The sequence below is a fragment of the Dermacentor variabilis genome, unplaced genomic scaffold, assembly GCF_050947875.1.
Source record: "Dermacentor variabilis isolate Ectoservices unplaced genomic scaffold, ASM5094787v1 scaffold_12, whole genome shotgun sequence".
Taxonomy (NCBI): domain Eukaryota; kingdom Metazoa; phylum Arthropoda; class Arachnida; order Ixodida; family Ixodidae; genus Dermacentor; species Dermacentor variabilis.
In genome coordinates this window covers 46,090,596-46,109,785 of record NW_027460280.1, presented here as the reverse complement: position 1 = coordinate 46,109,785, position 19,190 = coordinate 46,090,596, and the positions used below count along the sequence as shown (strand labels likewise).

Below are 19,190 nucleotides of genomic sequence, written 5' to 3'. Positions count from 1 at the left end.
CAGCGGGGTTCTACTGTATTGCACAACAGGTAAACCTTGCAGTTCAGGTGGCGATACAGAATCTGAAGCAGAGTCTCGTGCCGATATTCACGGCCAGCGTGCTTCAGACCGTCCAAAATTGGCTTACTCCCCTATTGGAGGAAATCAAAGCTAGCAATAAGATGTCGGAACAACGCCGACGCAAAATTGTTCTTCGTAACCCGGCAAACTCCGAATCCGAGGCTGCTATGGAGCAAGCCATTGCATATCAAATCGAGGCTTCCATGCCTACTCACGCTCCTACGCTGGCCCCAGTGGTGATGATGCCACCCCCTTCAACAATAAATTCATGATGGCAGGCATTTCTAAAGACAGTCATAAAAAGTCCAAGCAAGAGAAATTAGAGATTATCCAATGGAATTGCCAGAGCTTTAGAGATGAGAAAAAGAGGGCCACTCTCCATCTCTACCTGCAGACCCTAAATTCAATGCCGGCGGTCATAACATTACAAGAAACCGGACTGCAGGCGAAACTGCCTGGATACAACTTATTTAAGGGGGTACGTCTGCCTGTATTCTCACACATAAGGAGTGTACGGCTTGTCAGATATACCTCGACCTCTCGGAGGGGCATGTATACAGGATGGTCAACGTCCTACCTTATAGAAGACGAGACCCTAGCTTATACATTCTTAGTGCTTACAGTTCCCCCAAATCCAAGTGAAGCGTCTTCAACGGAATCTTTTACAAAGCAATTAAGGAAGCAGATAAGTACCCACTAGTGATTGTGGGTGATTTTAACGCCCTCAGCTACCACTGGGGTTACATCCACGAAATCCCAAAAGGTCGCAAATTGGCAGAACTCATCTCCACTCTCCGTCTATCGCTCCTTACAGACCCGATGCAACCTACTAGAGTCGGAAATTCAGTAAACCGAGATACGTGCCCGGATGTATCATTGGTTAAAAATATATCGCATGCAACGTGGGAAAACTTGGACGAGATGCTCGGTAGCGATCACTGTCTCCTCAAAAGCACCATTTCCGCTAAAGCAGCCCGCAGAACTTGGAGCCATGCCAAGCTCACAGATTGGACAGCTTTTCTCTCTCAGACAATCAATCCCCTCTGTTTTGGAAGCGGGAGGATACACAGAAGGGGCGAAACAGCTTACTGCAACCACCTCAATGTGTCTCACAATTCTACAGACTACGGAAGACATTCCTGCAGTAGACAACCACCTGCTCCACCTTTGGGAGGCCCGCAGGAGTGTAACCAAACGCTGGTGGAAAAACAAATTCAACCGCAAGCCCAAACTTCGAATAGCTAAGCTGAGTATGCAAGTGGCGAAATAAGCAGTGCAACTCAGTTACTCAAACTGGACAGAACGATGCAATGCGGTAACTCGAAGGCATCATAGCACCCCTTTCGGAGTCTCATCGACCCCGTGCAAACCAGAGGAGAAACACAAAAGCAGCTCAGCCGGGCCTTGCATAGCTTTCATGGAACCAACTCCCAGCTAGCTGATGCTCTTTGTGATAAATACCTATGCTGCACGCTGGACCCCGGACAGAACTTCATACGAATACACGGGCAGGGAAAACCATCAGCTCGATGCTCCATTTGTCATGCATGATCTGAAAGCGGTGCTGGCCAGAATGCGCAGGGGCACCGCGCCGGGCCTGGATCATATCACGGTAACACTTCTAGTAAATCTGTCAGATGATGCCTATCGTCATCTATTGGAATACATTAATGCGATCTTGGATGGCCAACCACTCCCAATCTATTAGAAAACAGCGTTAGTCAACTTCATCCCCAAACCCAGCAAGCTAATTATCACAGACACCCTCAGACCCATAACACTCACTTCGTGTGTAAGCAAACTCATGCAAACCATGGTTAGAATCTGCCTCTCTCTGTACCTCGAAAGTAAGGGATACTTCATGGATACCATGTTTGGTTTTAGTTCGTACATGTCTGCACGAGACATCTTCCTTTAACTAAATCGAGACATCATCCAACCCATCTATTCGATGCACAATGACAGGGCAATTCTTGCTCTCGACCTTAAAGGTGTGTTCAATAATGTTAACCATGAGAGCATTCTGACCAACTCAAGCGACACCCATTGCGAAAGGAAAGCCTGTGCATACATCAGAGACTTCCTCTCAGATAGGCTGGCGATCCTCCGCATAGACGATGAGGAACATGGTCCATTTAAAATGGGTATGCGGGAGACCCCGCAAGGGGCGGTACTCTCTTCGCTACTATTTAACATAGCCGTGATGAAGCTCCCACGAGACTTAGCACAGGTGGAGGGGGTAGGTGCATCATGCATTATACGCTGATGACATCACAATTTGGGCAATTCAGGGCAGTATAGGGGAAATGGAAGACTGTCTCCAGCAAGCCACCTCCACTGTGGACGCCTATGCGACTCAATGCAGATTGCAATGCGCTCCAGCTAAATCTGAGCTCCTACATATCCGGGCAAACTTAAAAGACAGGACTACCTTGGACTTGACTCTATCAGGGGGCTCCATCAGGGTGGTCTCTGAGATCCGAATCTTGGGCCTTCTCATTCATAACAGAACCAACAATGGAACTTCCTACATACCTACCTACCTACCTACCTCCCTACCTGTTCCCTTGTACGTTGTACAAGGGAACAGGTAGGGGAACAGGGGAATAGGTACAAAGGGAACAGGTAGGACGTATGATCCACCGAGTCTTAAGCAAACGCGGGGACTTACACGGTAGGGGCGTGCTTCGGCTCACCCACACCTTTGTAACTAGCAGAATTCTTTACTCAATTTCATATTTAAGAATGACTAAACACGAGGAGAACAGTGCTGATGAAATCCTCAGGAAAGTAACCAAACGCGCCTTAGACCTGCCCATCAGCACTTCCTATCAGAAACTATCTGTTGTGGGGGTCCTTAACTCTATTCAGGGGCTCAGGGAGGCCCACCTTACAAATAAGTGCACACGGCTTATGCAGGCCGCCCCAGGGCGTTGCCTGCTGGACCGCCTGTGCATTCAAGACGATTGCGAACCTGAACGCACAGAGCACATCCCGGAGCTTTGGCGCACCAAACTGTGGGTGCCTCCACTCCCTCGTAATATACTCGCAATGCATACTCACAGACTCTCAAAGGGCCTGTAAAAGCTACTTGGTCGGGGAAATCTCTCCGCTAGCCAACAAAATTCTGCGACTCTGCATCAGGGACCAAGATCCCGCTCCAAAACAGGCCATCAGGGCCTCCAAGGTAATGAAGCTGCACATGCAGCGGCCTGCGCACTCATTCTCCAGGAACCTCCTTGTTGCCCTAAACAGCCTGAATTGTCCTACCCCTCTACTACTGTTCAGTCCAATCCGAGATTACTTCTGCGAGCAGTGCCAGGTGTATCCCCCTCCGACGAAAGGCCTATCGAAAACAGCAGAACGCGTCCTACAGTGCCTTCAAACTACTACGTTGCTCTGCCCAACTATAGTTAAACATTTTGATTCAAATATCAATGGGCAATGCCAGACACTGTGGTGATTTGGCAGATATATATATCACATGGTCTGGGCCTGCCAACAGAATCCCAAGCTATCCCCTATTTCCCACCCCACTCGGGAGGACTGGGAGGGGACCCTGCTCAGTAGCTCCGGACTAGAGGAACAACGAGCTCTGGTCCAGCGGGCTCGAGCGGCGGCTTCGACCAATGACGTCCCTGAATAAAGACGGCACCTAGTTTAGTGCAGCCCATGCGCTTCACCCTCTCTGTTGAATAAAAGTTTTCACCACCACCATCACTGCTGCTGCCATCTCCACATCCTTCAATCGAAGCATCTTGAAACGCTGTCAATAACAAAGTATTAAGTGGCGTCTGCCATGGGGTCTATGAGAGAGCAGGGTATCTACCAACCGGGAAAACTGGGAATTCTCAGGGATTTTGTGTAGTCTGGAAAAACTTGGGGAATTTGCGCCTCTATCAGGGAAAATTAGCTGTAATTTTATTGAAAGGGTCGAAAGTTACGGTAATGCTGGCTCGAATAAAAGACAGGAATCATAATGAATCGTCTTTGACGCCCTGTCGTCGGCTGGAGGAGTTGCCAGTGTACAGTCAACAACCGACTTTCCGGAAGCCAGATAATTTGGACGGCTTCGTGGCACCACCACATACCCCATAGAGTCAATGTATTGGAAAGTCTGAAATTTCGGACCCAAGAACCCTTTACCATCCGATTTTCCGGACTTTTTCCCGTGACCGCAGGTACAAAACGGTATTAATCGAAGCCACCACCACTGCCGTTTTGATTACCTCGCCGCCTCGAATCGGCGCTCTCACTCGCAGATCCATTGGCAGCCTTAGCCACCACTGCGATGCAAGACTTGGCTGCTTCAACGTTCGCTATTAAACTTCTTGCCATTTGGTGCCATGCTTGTTATTGAAAGAATTTGTTGCTGTCAGAAATGGCACCGACTCCACCTTTGTGCTCCTCCTGATTGGCTTAGAAGCTTGGAAAGCATGGTGCGTTGTATAATGCCGGTTCCCGAAAGTCAGCTTCACCTCTGTACAGAAATGTTACTTGGTGAAGCATAACAAGCATGGGAAGGGGCTATTGCCACGGGACACAGTATGTATTCCTTAAAAGGGACACTAAAGTGAAAAATGATTTCTTCTGCATCAGTAAATTACCGTTCTACAACACCAAAACCTTCACTTTTGCAACGATAAGACGTTTGGTAAGCCAGAAAAAGCGCAAGAACGAAATACGGGTGGCAACGCCTACTTAAGTTCTCACACCTGGGGGCTGTGCCGTCTTGGATTTTGATGGCATCTTCTAGGGCCTACTAATTATTATAGCGGTACAGATTGACTACATTGTGTTCTAAAGGAACCAAATATTAAACATGGCAAGTTTCGGGAACCTTTATTCAGCCAACGCGGCCCAAATGCGAAAACATACTTTGGAATCCCTGACGTCACGCTGACGTACCGGCGCTGGGGTTTCGGCGCGAAATTCAAATACTGATACTTGGACCTTCATTTTCTCATCTAATAATCAAATTATTTTTTTTAATGACTACCTGCAGGGTTCTCAAACAGTGCTTCTTTAGTCTAAACTGATTTATTGCTCCGCTTTAGTGTCCCTTTAATTATACACGCATGCACCCGGTATCTCCTGTCCCTGTACGAGCACCGATGTGCCTAATACGTGTACCGACAGGCCTTCAGATCGTTTTCGAATGTGCCTGCGGCGGTTTGAGCCCTTAAGGGCAGTAAATGAGATGCATTTATTTTTTCCAACTGGCCCTTTTTTCGAACGTTTTCGAGGCCCCTGGGGAGTTCGAAAAATCGGACGTGGACTGTGCAAGACCAAGAAGACGCTTCAAACGGTCCGTGGGGCGAACAAGTGGTGGAAGGAGGACAAGAAAAGAAAGGACCTACGCATTGAGGAATGAATGGGAAAGGAAGCGTTCTGCCGTCGTTTTGAAGGAGTTTGAGCTGAAAAAATAGTGTTGGCTGATGCTGAGATAAAGGTGTCCCTCGTACAAACCAAAATAAACTCTTTAAAGCAGTTAAACACAACACTGAGGCGTCATGCGCGGGCTGAGAGTATGTCAGGACAGTTGAGGTTGACTTACGAGCTGTTGAGAGAGAATCTCAATCTCAAAGTCCGGGCCTCATACCACTGACCTTGCTATGAGTTGATAAAGATAGCTCATATTCGAAAATATTTGTTTCTGTATGCATCTCCTTTTTATTCGTATTTGAGAATGTCCGACTCGATTTGCAATTTGTTTCAACAACATTTTATTTGCTGTGCATTTTTGCTAACCCCTCCCTTCTATTCTCTTTTTGGATTACATAAACACTACTCCTTAGTATTCAAATTGGATTAAATAGTTTTTTTTTTTTCCATATGCTTACTAGAGAGTGACAGCATTGGGCCATATAGTTTCAGCCCGTCTTGACATAAAACATAGTTCTGCATCACTCAGGGAATATTGCAAAGGCATTCACGGAAAACCTGTGAACTCAGGGAATTCGGAAATGTCAGCTTGGAAGACACCTGGTGAGCATAGTGAACATGCGCTGTCGCGTGTCTTTGTGGAAGCAAACCGCTATTCCTCACAAGGCACGTCAGGCGCAGAGCTCAGCACTGAGGAGGAGTCAGTGTGGCAAATGCAGTGTGTCGTTTACATCGAACTAGCCAAGGCGCCGCTTCTGTACGCCACTACTTTCAAATGGCGCCCTCGGCGCAATCGATGTGTGCAGCTATAGTGCGTAGCAGTCGGGAACTGCCACTGCTATCTTTGAGGGTGTTGCGAGAAAACTCTCCGCCTGTCAGCAGAGCACATGTGGTCTGGGGTGGCGGAGTTCGATATATCCATTTTACGTCTGACCCCACTAGAAATAAAAAATTAAAAATGCATCCGATTTTCCAGGTGATGTAGAAAGTGTGCGATGTAAGCAAGAATGTTCGATATAATCGAAGTTGGACTGTACGTTTGTCATAGTGATGTGTGGAACGTTCAGAGGCTGAAAGACAATTGCATGCAGTTTGTGCCATTGGTGTTATACAGTAAAACCTCATTAATTAGGATTTCACAGGACCAAAAAAATGGCCGAATTAACGGAATTTCGAATTATCGATGGTATGTATCAAGAAAACAGCAAACAAATGCTTACTGCATGAACAGGCTTTTATTTACTGAATGAATCCGCAGATCATGTTTCTATTTTGGACAAAAGCTGTGCAGAAGCAGCAGTGTTCATTTTGTGACTGATTAGCGCTCACAGCAACGTTGACCTCACGACTTGCGTATGAGTTTGGCCGCGGCGCGAGACCTGTATCTTCATCTGAGTAGACATGCTTTTCACTACTGCATGCACATCCCGATTATTTTTTAGCCAGTTAGCTGTTCCGCATGAGATCGTCGTTTTGATTGTGATGTAGCCGGTAGGTTGGATGCCAGTGTGCAGCCCGCAGTAGAATAGCTCTTTATCCTTGACAGCTTCCACCGTATTTCTGACGCTGTGTGCCCATTGCACTGAGTCAAAACATAACTATTGCTAGCTGCAGCCACTGCAGACAAAACCGCAGTCACTGTTGATGCGATCATAGATGATGACCACACAATTCTGAAGCCACTGTTTGCCACAACCACTGCGGACGAAACAGTAGTTGCTATCAATGCGATCACGGTTGATGACTATGTGGCTCTAAAATCACGTGGCCAACTAGCACACTAAGTTGAAATGAAACTGTGGTTTGCCACAACTACCGTGGACGAAACTGTTGTTATCAGTGCTACTGACATGATCATGGAATGTCACTACACAGTTCTGAAAGCATGCATCCAATGCAGTGTCACACCCGGCACTAATTGCAAGAATAAAGGCTGTAAAGGCACAAATAGGCACGAAGTGTTTCAGTGTTCCTGTCAGCCCAGTTTGGTTTCCTGCTGACTATGATGATGCAAACTCTGCCACTTCGTTGCGATTTCACGCTAGCACCGCATTTGCTCTTTTCATTGCACATTTGCGCTCGCCGTGCTCCAAGGGTTGTCCAAATTAGCCAATGTGGGGCCAAGTACGTCCTAATTAGAGTTTGATGCCATGAAACGATGCACATGCCTGTTGGGACCAGAGGACAAGTCTAAATTATCTAATTTTCCAAATTAATGAGGTTTTACTATAAGCAAGTGCATTCGAGAACAACATGGTTGTGCATATTTACCATGAACATGTTAACTAAAATTGACTACTTTTGGTTTGAATTGACTTGTATTACTGGTGCTTTGACAAACAGGCAAGGCATCAAGTATAGACTTCTTTTTTCTCTCTCTCTTTTTCTAGAATGAAAAGCGTAAGATGCTAATGGAGCATGAGACCCAGAAGCTAAAGCAGCTGGACGAGGAGCATGGCAATGAGTTGCGCGAGTGGAAGGCCAACCTGAAACCACGAAAGCAGGTAAGACATTAATTGCCATTGCCAGCACACCCATTAAGGAAATTCTGCAACGCTTTTGCTCAATTATTGGTTCTACTCTGTTCAAGGAAACAGGCAGGCTGCAGTGCTCAAATTTATTGTCGAAGCCAATGTTGGTGACATTCATGATAGGACCGTGGTGTAATGTATTATGTAACAAAAAGAAAGGCTGTGTACATCGAAATTATGAATTGTTGGAACACTTTCTAAGGCATCACAAAATGGTTCATGCACATCATAATCAATCAGCAACAAAAATTGCCGCCATGGGTAATCCTGGTAGTGCACCGACTGTGGGATTGGTCCATGCACCTTGAGCAGTGTCGTTGACAGCGGCAGCCGTGGGTAGCGGTTTTGCAACATTGTGCTCTGCTCTGATTTTGCATCAGAGTAAAATGAAAGCCTGGCACTTGCAGGGCTGCTCCCCCACTTCAATACCTCACATCATGAATTGTCGGTGCATGTTGTTCTTTGCATGGTAGTGAGTGTATGTCATGACATATACCAGGTAGGTGCGTGTGTGTGCATGCGTGTATGTGTGTGTGTGCAGGTTTTTAAGACCATACATAATTTTTAAAGATCACCTTTGGCGGATACTAACACAAAACTAGTCCTTGAGCTGGATTTTTCAAAAGGCAGACATTGCTTGCATGAGAAATCAAAATGGGTAATCTTTTAAGTAACGAATATGCTTTACTAAAGTTCTAAACTTCGAACTTTGCCAGTCAGTTTGAAAGCATGTCCACTTGGGAAAAATTGCGAGGATGGTACTGATTCAAAGATATGCCCTCGCAAACTTGCAGCGAAAATTCACTGCTTTTATTTTTTTAACAAAGTACTGTTTTACAAATTGAAGCACACAAATAACTGGGACGCCAATACGTACCTGCATTCAGGCTCATTCTACGATTTCATGAATGATGTCGTTAATGATATTTCATTAATGTTTTAGGAATGTAGTCAGGTTTTATGAAAAAAAAGATTCTGTTCGCGAAAACCTCTCGCTTATTGGTCTCCGAACCTCCTGTTGGAAGCCTTCTGATGGTGCAAGAACGGAAGAGGTGGTAGCTGATATTAATGACCTTTACTCATCCAAATTCCTCTGTTGCTTATCACTTTTTGCGGTTCCGTGTTTCCTGCAGCTTTTGTGCTGGTCTAAAGGTAAACCGGTAACAAGTGCATATGTGTCCCACAAAAGCCGTGTGGTCATGGAAGGCTTTAAAATCCTTCCCTATTTGGTGCCATGGCCACATTATTTAGACTAATTTAAATGTTCAGAGGTTGGGAGGTTATCCAATGTATTTTGTTGCACATTTTGGGAATTTTCTCTAAACTGGTGTCATCCTGAAGATTCGTTCCAAGTAGATATGCCTTGAGAACTCACTAGCTACATTTCGTAAATTGCAATATGTGCCATGAAGTAAATAGTTTAAAACTTAATTAAACAATTTAGTTCATCAGTCGATTATGCATTCCAATTTATTGGGCAAGTAATGCCTTCCTCTTCAAGCATGTCAGTTCAAGGTCTGTGTTTGCGCTATCTGCTACAGGCAATTTTTTAAAATTCTGTATGGTCTAAAAAGACATCTGGTATATTTCATAGCATTGCACTACAATCTGAAGTCACTAAAATATTCGCATTCAACTGTAGTTGATAGCTACGTAATGCGAAGCGTTGCACAAATTGTTGCATCACAAGATGCCGATTCGAGCCAAGCTGATGGGCTCGAGCAGCCTGAGACATGCGTTGTCGTTCCTACTGCTTCGGCAAGCTTACGTTTGCACTCCTCGAATTTGGCCTCGGTCAGCAGCTTCTTCGAGTGGGGCATTTTCGTGGCAAGTTTTGATGTGCCCACTCATTGCGAATCCTTGGGGCACGAGACAGGGACACATGTCAAGCTGGCAGAGCCCAAGCAACCCAAGACACACATTGTCGCTTTCGTAATTTTTTAAGACTATGATGGGAAATATAAATGACGTCGAGCTGGGGGACAGCACTGGAATACAATGCCAGAGCAATACATGACACTTCCTTTGTGCCAGCTTTAGCAGGGAACGCTGCGCATTTGAGTTATCACCTGTTAAAAGTATGCAGTATGCTTCCAATGACACTACGGCCTATGCACTGTGAAACGGATCAGTGAAGATGCTTATCACAATAGGGTTGGCAGCGATAGCTGTGAATGCAGTGTATACAACCCAGGAGGAGATTTGCTAATACCAGAGTAAGAAACTTAGTGCACACCAGCATGTTCACGTGAGGTGGATTGGCAAGTATTTATTTATTTTTATTTATTTGCATACCCTCAAGGCCGCAGTGCGTTACAGAGGGGGTGGGTTACATTACAATGAAATAGTAAAACAAACAAAAGAAAAGTATTGCATCCTAATATACAGTGAACGTTTGTTAAGCCAAACTCGGTTAAGCCGAATTCTCACATATAACGAACAACATGGGAACGTTTGTTTGGTTTTCTATAGACTCAGTGGCAAAAAAAAAAAAGAATCGCTTAAGACAGACTGCCTCAGACGTGCGCTTTGGTTAAGCCGATCATTCGAAGTGACTGCCACCGCTTCTGATCCTGGAGGCTAGGGCAGCTAAGATGCGTCAATACGCCGCGCCCGAGTCCGCGCATCCAGGCCTGTGGAGCACATCACTCGTGGACAGAGGCGAAAACAAGTGGAGGAAACAAAGAAACAGTGACGTTTCACTTCGCGGAACACAGGTGATGTGCAAGTGTGTGGGTGCTACGGCACATACAGAGCTATCGGACTTCGGTGCGCCTAGATTGTCCACATCGCAGATCATATTCAAGACAAGGCTTGCCCAGCTATGCCATATGCAGCAGCTGCGGGAGTAGAATGTCCCCTTGTAAACATTCGCTTGCTGACTAAATTACTGTATTTACTCGAATATAATGCGGACTTTTTTTATTATTTATTTAGAAAACACCTTACAGGCCCTGTCGGGCATTGAGTAAGGGGGTTAATGTAACAATGAGCTGTTGAGTACAATGGAAACAACTCAAAAATAAATCTAACACAGTACAGTAGCTGAAATCAAAAAACAATACAAAGCACAGAATGCTCAAGCATAACAGCATATAAGAGGAGGGCGATTGATTAAAAAAAGTGCACACAGACGTTCACGAACTATTTTACAATCAGTTATCAAGATGATTTCATCAGGAAGATTATTCCAGTGAGATATGGCACGAAGTACAGCAGATAAATTGAAAGCAGTAGTTTTACCAAAAATGCACTTGAAGATAAGATGATGGTTATGTAATCTTGAGGACGTACGGTTGGGGGTTTCGAGGGGCAATATGCATGGCTTATCGGAATGAACATATTTATGAAGTAGACAGAGCAAAGCAACCTTGCGGCGGGTGTCTAGAGGGTGTAAAGAAATATCGAGCTTAATCTGCATTATACTGGAGTTCCGATCAAAATTCCAAGTGATATATTGGGCAGCCCTGTTCTGTATACGTTGCAGCATGGTTATTAAACATTCTTGGTATGACCATACGGCGGACCATACGTCAGGTATGCTAATTTACACAGGTCAGCGGATGAATTTTGCAAGTTGCGCCTCAGAAAGCCAAGCGTTTTATCTGCAGTTGTGCAAATTGTAGTAATATGCAAAGACCAAGAAAGGTTACTAGGGAGGTTTACACCAAGGTATTTGTAGGTGATTGCACAAGACAAAGTCGTGTTATTTAAGCTGTATGTGAATATGGAGCTAGTGCGCTTGCGTGAGAATGATATAATATTACAGTTGGAAGGGTTCAGAGACATTTTTCATATGTTACACCAGTCAGTAATAATGTGAAGGTCATGCTGGGGACGTATTCTGAAACGTTCGCCTCTGTGAAAGTTTCGCCCTGGCCACGCCTCCGCCAACGGCGCGCGCTGATTGGAGATTTTAGCAAAACCGGAAATTAAACAGCACCGTCTAGTAGTTCCGGCCTACGTCATTTTAACGTCATGGTGCCGATGGGTGCTCTCGACTTGTATTGAATAAATGAACACGTCTTTTGGCATCTCTTGGCATTCGGTTGCTGGTGGAGTGTAGTAGAGATAAGATAGGTGGTAGCTTATAGTAGCCTTTTCGGTAGCATTTCAGATGCACTGTTTCGCAGCGATGTTTGTTGATTCATATAAAATAAAACATTTCACACCTCCTTATTCAATTTATTTTACCTAAAGAGGCTGTAAGCAAACGTAGTCAGTGCGCAGAACCCGTACTGCGGCCACTACACTCGAAAACAACACACCCGAGCCACTCTGCACTCGCCGGGCGCGACCTCTCATGCAATGTGAAGCGTTCGAGAACGCGCATTGGTAGTGCACGCTGACGTCACGGGTAAGCAGTCGCTTGGCTTATTGAATGTGACTTTCGCGGAAGGCGAACGTTTCAGAATACGTCCCCTGCAAGGTGGTGTGATCATTAATGGAATTAATCGCTCGGTAAACAATGAATCGTCAGCAAACAGTCGTATGCAAGAGGAAATGTTTGAAGGTAGATCGTTAATAAATATTAGGAAGTGCAGAGGCCCCTTTGGTACACCAGACGTGCTCTCAGTAATAGAAGGACAATCATTAACAAGGGTAAATTGGCGACGAATCGATAAGTTTCCAAGCCAAGAAAGGATTAGTGAGTTGATACCTACCGTATTTACTCGCATAATGATCGCACTTTCTTTGTCCATAAAATTGACGCAAATTCAGGGGTGCAATCATTACGCGGGTTAAATTTTCCACGAAAAGAAACATTTTCTTTTTTCATCCCGCATTTGCTGCGGGATTACAAGCAGGCTGTCATCCTGCTGTCATCCGCTGTCAGTGCGGGACACCAAAACAAAAATGGCAGCCGGCGGAGCAAGCCGAGCGTGATTATTTTTCTTCTCGTGAGTACATTACATGCATTGAGACAGTTTCTTCCATATCAGTAATGAATAATATCGTTAATATCGGCGAGTTTGTGACAATAACGTAGTCATGTCCACTTTGAGGGGATAGAAACAGAGATGGGAGCGCTCAGCTGCCAGTGACATAGAAACACATGGCGGGCATGCTGCAGAAACTGTGGCATTTGTCTTCACTGCTATCCTAATATGGCACGTTTCCGCTAAGGGTGGGTGAATATCTTAGCTGCGTTACAAGTGTCGGTGTATCAGTGTAAACGTAGCCACTATCGTTGTCGCTCGTGATTTGTTGCGTGCCCACGAGTGCAGATGAGAAAAATCTAAAGGCGCCCTTTATGTTGTTGTTGTTGAGAAAAACGCCATTATGAAGCCTACAAATAATAAGCCGAGGCAAGTTTGGTCGTAGCTTTTTTTTTTTTCCATGGAAGTGCGGAAAGTGATGAAAGGAATGAAATGGGGGCATAAGAACGTTGGGTGCGTGCAGACCACTTGGTATGTCTTCAAGAGTCACTCGCATAGCACTCAACAGATGGTAAGCGCAATCATCATTAACTAGACTTGGCACACGACATATCGCTGCGAAAAGTTCAGGGTGCGATCATTACACGGGAAAGAAAAAAATCGAATTTTGACAGCAAAATTCAGGGGTGCAATGATTACGCGAGTGCGATCATTACGCGAGTAAATACGGTAGATGAGATATTTTAGAAATGAGCCGGCAATGGGGCAGCGCGATCGAATGCCTTAGAGAAGTTAAAAAAAATGGCATCTGTTGACTGTTGTTCATACTGATGTGCAGATCGCTGGTGAACTCTAGTAAATGTGTTTCATAAGATAGGCCTTTCCTGAAGCCATGCTGTTTCTGAAAGAAAAGGTTATTTTTTTTCTAGGTGCGAGTAAATGTGCTAGGCGATTATGTGTTCAAGTAGTTTGCATGACACAGATGTTAGCGATATTGGGCGATAGTTTTCAGGCCTATGTCTATCTCCAGTTTTAAAAATGGGGATAACATTCACAATCTTCCAGTCAATGGGCAAGACACCAGACAATAAGGACTGCTTGAAGATATTGTACAGAATGACACTTGAAATAGATACTGTGTTCTTTAATAACGTAGGGTTAATGTTTTTGATACCACAGGCAGATGTTGTTTTAAGTTTGTTAATGAGCCTAACAATGCCTTCAGTTGAGGTATTTATGGGTATCATAAATGGTTATCGTAATCCGGAACCAACTGGAATATCGGAATGGTCTTCCCTTGTAAAAACAGAAAAAAAAATGCATTGAATAGCGATGAACATTCCTTGTCTGAAAGAGGTTGTCTATCGTCTAGCAGGGAAATATCGGAACTGTGATTGGGTGTTATCATTTGCCAAAATTTTCGCGGATTAGTCTTCAGGAGAGAAGGTAAGTTGTGAGCAAAGTACATGTCTTCAGAAGCGCATAAGGCAAAAGTGTACTCGCTAAGAAAAGTCTTGTACTTGCTCCCATGAGGACTCTCACGGTTTATCGCATTGCGGTACAGACACTTTTTTTTTTTTTACGAAGTGTTCGCAGTTTTTCATTGAACCTTGGTTTAGTCTTGTCGTTGGCTGCCAAAACGTACGGAATATATTTGTCTTCAAGAGCGAGTAATTTGTATTTGTAAAGTATCTAGTTTTCCTTAACGAAACATTGGAAAAAAGACTGCAAAAATGAGTCATTGAGAAAAAAACTCAAGTTCGGTGTTGATGGCAGCATAGTTAGCTTTGTTATATTCCCGAATCTTTTTATACTGAAATCCAGTAAATAACATGAGTACCTGGCGTGTGTTCACTAAAATGGTCAGAAATTAACACAGGACACACGGTTTCAGGTGCCAAATCTAAAGGTTATTGTCACGGGTGGGTTGATTGATTACCTGAGAAAGATTTAAGTCTAGAGTTAATTCAATGAAATCGGTTGCATGCTTGCACGATGATGACAAGCATGGCCAATTGAGTTGTGAAAAATTGAAATCGCCAGCAGATAAAATGGGTCCAAAAATTGCATGCGCGTTAGAATCGAGTGCGACCCTAAATCTGCGTTACCATATTGCCATCGGCATTTCAAAGTGGCCGCTTCGTACACGCTTCGAGCCCAGCTGCCGTAGCTTCCTCCATGTGCTGTAGTACATGTGCTTAGGCTAGTATACCGTCTATCTTCCCGTTTTCTGCTTTTGCTCTGTCAGCATGAAAGTGCCGACTGCAAAGATACGCGATGCCACAATTAAAAGAAAAGTGATCATGTGTGCTGAGACGGACGGCAATCGGGCCACATCAAGGGCGTTCGGAGTTCCTGAAACTTGCGTGCGGGACTGGTACAAACAGAAGGGGCATTCTACTCCTATAGCTGCTGCGTATGGCACGGCCGCGCGGCCCCTATTTTGAAATCAATCTGCGATAGAGACTGAGTTCACCCATCTAGGTGCACCACACTGCATTCTCCTCGCTTAGTTCACATTGAAGCGAGAGGCCACACAAAGATTAATTCTCTCGCTCCTGCTACAGCACTTTCTCGCTCCAGCGTTTTGATAAGCATTTCCACAGAGTGAGACGTGTTCATGTTTGCTTGTGTGCGCGTGACGCCACGTTTGTTAATTTAGTCAGTAAGCGAATGTTTAAAGGTTTATACAGCCGATAAAACTACTATCCTTACTTTTCATATAGCTGTCTACTAATTTGCTATCGCAATCGATGCTTCACCTTTCAGGCGAAACTGCAACTTTTTCTATTTTTGCTACTTTAGTCTATTGGGAGTAAATCTTTGTTTTTCCAAATAAGAGAAAATTGTAGTTCTGTATGAAATGAGATGCGCATTACAATTGAGACCCTTTTCTTTCTTCCCTCCCCCCCCCCCCCCACTGAAAACAGGTGCACGTTACAATCGAGGGCGCGTTAGAATAAATATGGTAACAAGCATGGTGTCAGTGCACACAGGCAAACATGAACACATCACACTTGGTGACCGCTGATGCTGTCAAAACGGTGGCGTGAGGGATCGTGGCAGCAGCCATGAGCAAAGTGACCTTCGCGCTGGCTCTCGCTTCAATGCAAACCGAGCGGCGAGAACACCGCGCACGCAAAGCTACAAGCCATCGGCCCACCCAGACTGTGGCCCCAAAGCAGATCATGTTCAAGATAGAGCTCGTGCAACCGCGCGCACGCGGCCGAAGTACAACGTTACTCTCCTTCCCCTCCCCGGGACCATGCGTGTGACGGAACGGCACACCCCTGCCCCTTCCCTCCTCCTTTACACACATGGGATTGAGCTGCCATCGTCGGCTCATCATCGCACGCTTTCACTTGCACACACGGCATACAGTGTGCGAGGATGATGTGATCATGAGACGAACCCAATAAGTCCGTATCGCAAACGAAACCTGCAGCAACTGCCAGAGGAGGTCAACCCAGCGCACCTCCGCTTACCCTTTCCTCCACGTCGCTTCACCTTGTTTCTCCTTCCCCACTTTGCTCAACGTCATCTAGACTTTCCTCTAGGTTACGTTGGTTTGCCGCGTGCTTAGCGCACTTCTTCATACTTTCGCCAGCTCGTAGTCTGCACCGATGACCTATGAGGAGGCAGATGCCTCCTTGAACTCCCTAGTGAACTTTTTCCAGCAGCACGAAGGCACAGAATCTTTAAGCTCATTAGGTGAGGTGGCATCATTTGTGGCTGCTCGCTGATTTGCACAGAAGCGCCAGGTCATGTTGCTTATTATTCTTCTGATAAGACAAACAAATTTTCATGGTCCCTTCGAGTTTGTCTTAAAGGGAGTCTACTTTACGTCCTAATATACGTCATAGCATACACAAAATAGAACAAATAGTGAGATAGTAGATTAAACAAAATAAAAACAACAAAGAAAGCTAAAAACATCTAATTGCAGCTATACATAATACAGAAGGGGTGGGAACAAAAGTTAAGTACATCTAATTAGAAAAGAGAAGCCTTGAAAGACTTGCTATTCTCTGTAGCAGCAATGGAGGCGGGAAGGTGGTTCCAGTCTTTGATGGTCTTTGGTAAGAATGAATGTAAGAAAAAGTTAGTGCGACAAAAAGGAAAACCTACTTTGTTAAAATGGTCCACGCACGATCACAATTAGGTGGTGCTGAGGTGTATTCGGCTCAAAGAATTGGATTGTGAAAATAAATCTTATGAAAGAGAGAAAGAGAGAACTTTTCATCTTATTATTATGTTAGGAAGGCCAAGGTAAGATTTCATTGAGGTGACGCTTGAAGTTCGGTTATAATCCAATAAGATAAATCCTGCCGCTCTGTTTTGGATAGATTCTAATGAATCAACTTGAGTGTTCTGATGAGAATCCCCTATCACTGCTGCATATTCTAGTTTAGGTCGAATTATTTTCTTGTATAATTGTAGTTTAAGGTTTGCAGGGGCTTGGTTAAGGTTTATAAGAAGTACCGCAGTGAACGATTAGCTTTGTTAGTAATGTAGGTTATGTGATGACACCACGAAAGATTACTGGTGATTTGTACTCCGAAGGGGAAGCTGCTGCGGCAGGCACCTACTGTTCTCAATCACAAGTGCCTGGTACTTTTTCTTGTTTACACGAGGTCTAGTGGCTGGAAAACTGTACCATACAATCACAGGTTGGCAATCTACTTGAACGTTGGAGCCAAAAGATCATGTTTTCTGGGGGACGTATGAACCGGTAAAAGATATGCATGGGTAACTGTATTGCATCATTTTTTGCTTTCTCGGCCATGAACATTGGTGCTGGGAAATCGTATGTGATGGGATTGTATCAACAAGGTTCTGCTGTGTGTAGTTGCATAGTGTTGTACAGCCTCTGTCATACATAACCCGAACATGCTTTAACCTTTTTCAGTCCATTTTCGAGCCCCTCCCGACAACGCAACATGGCCGCAACGGTCCACTGTGCTTTCTCGTGGTTTAATTGCACATGCATTTTTTAAAATTATGCATGATGCGCCATCTCTTAGAAAAGTCAGTAAACTTCTTTGCTTTCTGCTACATTTTTTTCACACTAGATGGCGCAGCTGACGCATGTGTTAAAAGCTGGGATTGTGCGAGTGCTGCGTAACTCAGATTCTGTGCCGCTTGCTGCTAAGCATGGCTGCCGTCCCACCGAGCGCTTTTTACGGCGATGCCTTTAGCGAAAGCAGTGACGATTTTAGTGAGAATTATGTGCCTCCATCAGGTAACGAAGAAAGTGATTCTTCAAAAGCCAGCGACGAAGAAGACCACGCTGGAGACCATAGCAACAAGAACAACAACACAGGACCATGTGGAACAGGCTGGCAAGCCTACTTGTATAATTTTCGTGACTTTGCCCCTCTTCCCTTCACTGTGACGAACCCAAGATTCCAAGTAAGCTTTTCCAGTCTGAACTGTGAGTTGGACTACTTTCAGCTGTTCTTCACAGACCAGCTGATTGAGGAAATAGTGCGCGAAATGAACTGCTGCGCGCGTGAAAAAATCTCGAGTGCCAGTGTCCTTCCGAAGTACTCGAGTTGGAAGAACTGGGAAGATGTGTCCTCAGAAGAATTCAAAGCCTTCCTAGGTGTAATATCAACATGGCCTTGAATCCCAAACCAGAACTGAAAGAACACTTCAGCAATGACCTCCTCAAGAAAGTGCCTTTTTTTCCCCCATGTATTCCAGTGGAAGAGATTTCTTCAAATCTTTTGGATGCTCCACATTGCACCAAGCTCAGATGCCTCTCGTGGAAGCCAACTCGTGGAAGCAAGGTCAGGGATGTTGTGAACTACATAGATGCAATATGCAGAGAGCATTTCAACGCCGGCCCCAAAATTTGCATAGGCGGGGAGCACTGTCAGCTTCAAGGGCCGAGTCACATTCAAGTGCTATAATCCCCAGAAGCCAATAAAAGGGGGCACTCGTTTATGCACTTGCTGACTGCCAAACAGGCTTCATTTCTGCCTTTGAGCCATACTACGGCAGCACAACAATTGATAGCCTCTGCCATCCTGAGCTGCCCTTCGCATGCAGGATTGTGCTCCACCTGCTGGAGAAAGTGCAGCAAGCTACACTGGGCAGTGGCTATCATCTGTACACAGATTTTATACGTCCCCAATGCTTGCGGAAGAGCTATTTTCACAGAGTGTATTGCCAACAAGGACTGTGATGACAAATCGAAAGCAAATGCCTCAGCAGCTCAAGAAGCTGAAGAAAAGTGAAGTGGTGGCTTATCGCAAAGGAAACTCATACATGGTGCTTGCCTGGTGAGATAAGCGTCTAGTGACAACGCTAAGTTCAGCCGACAATGCAT

At 45.0% G+C, this 19,190-nt stretch overlaps 1 protein-coding gene across 2 annotated transcripts in view; it reads left to right on the top strand.

The window, feature by feature from the left end:
• Slik (Sterile20-like kinase) overlaps window positions 1-19,190 on the top strand; it is a 121,363-nt gene that overhangs the window by 86,519 nt on the left and 15,654 nt on the right. For both annotated transcript variants that reach the window (XM_075677379.1, XM_075677380.1), the window contains exon 20: window positions 7,836-7,949. In XM_075677379.1, the coding sequence (XP_075533494.1) occupies window positions 7,836-7,949 (114 nt within the window). The remainder of the gene's footprint in view (window positions 1-7,835; window positions 7,950-19,190) is intronic.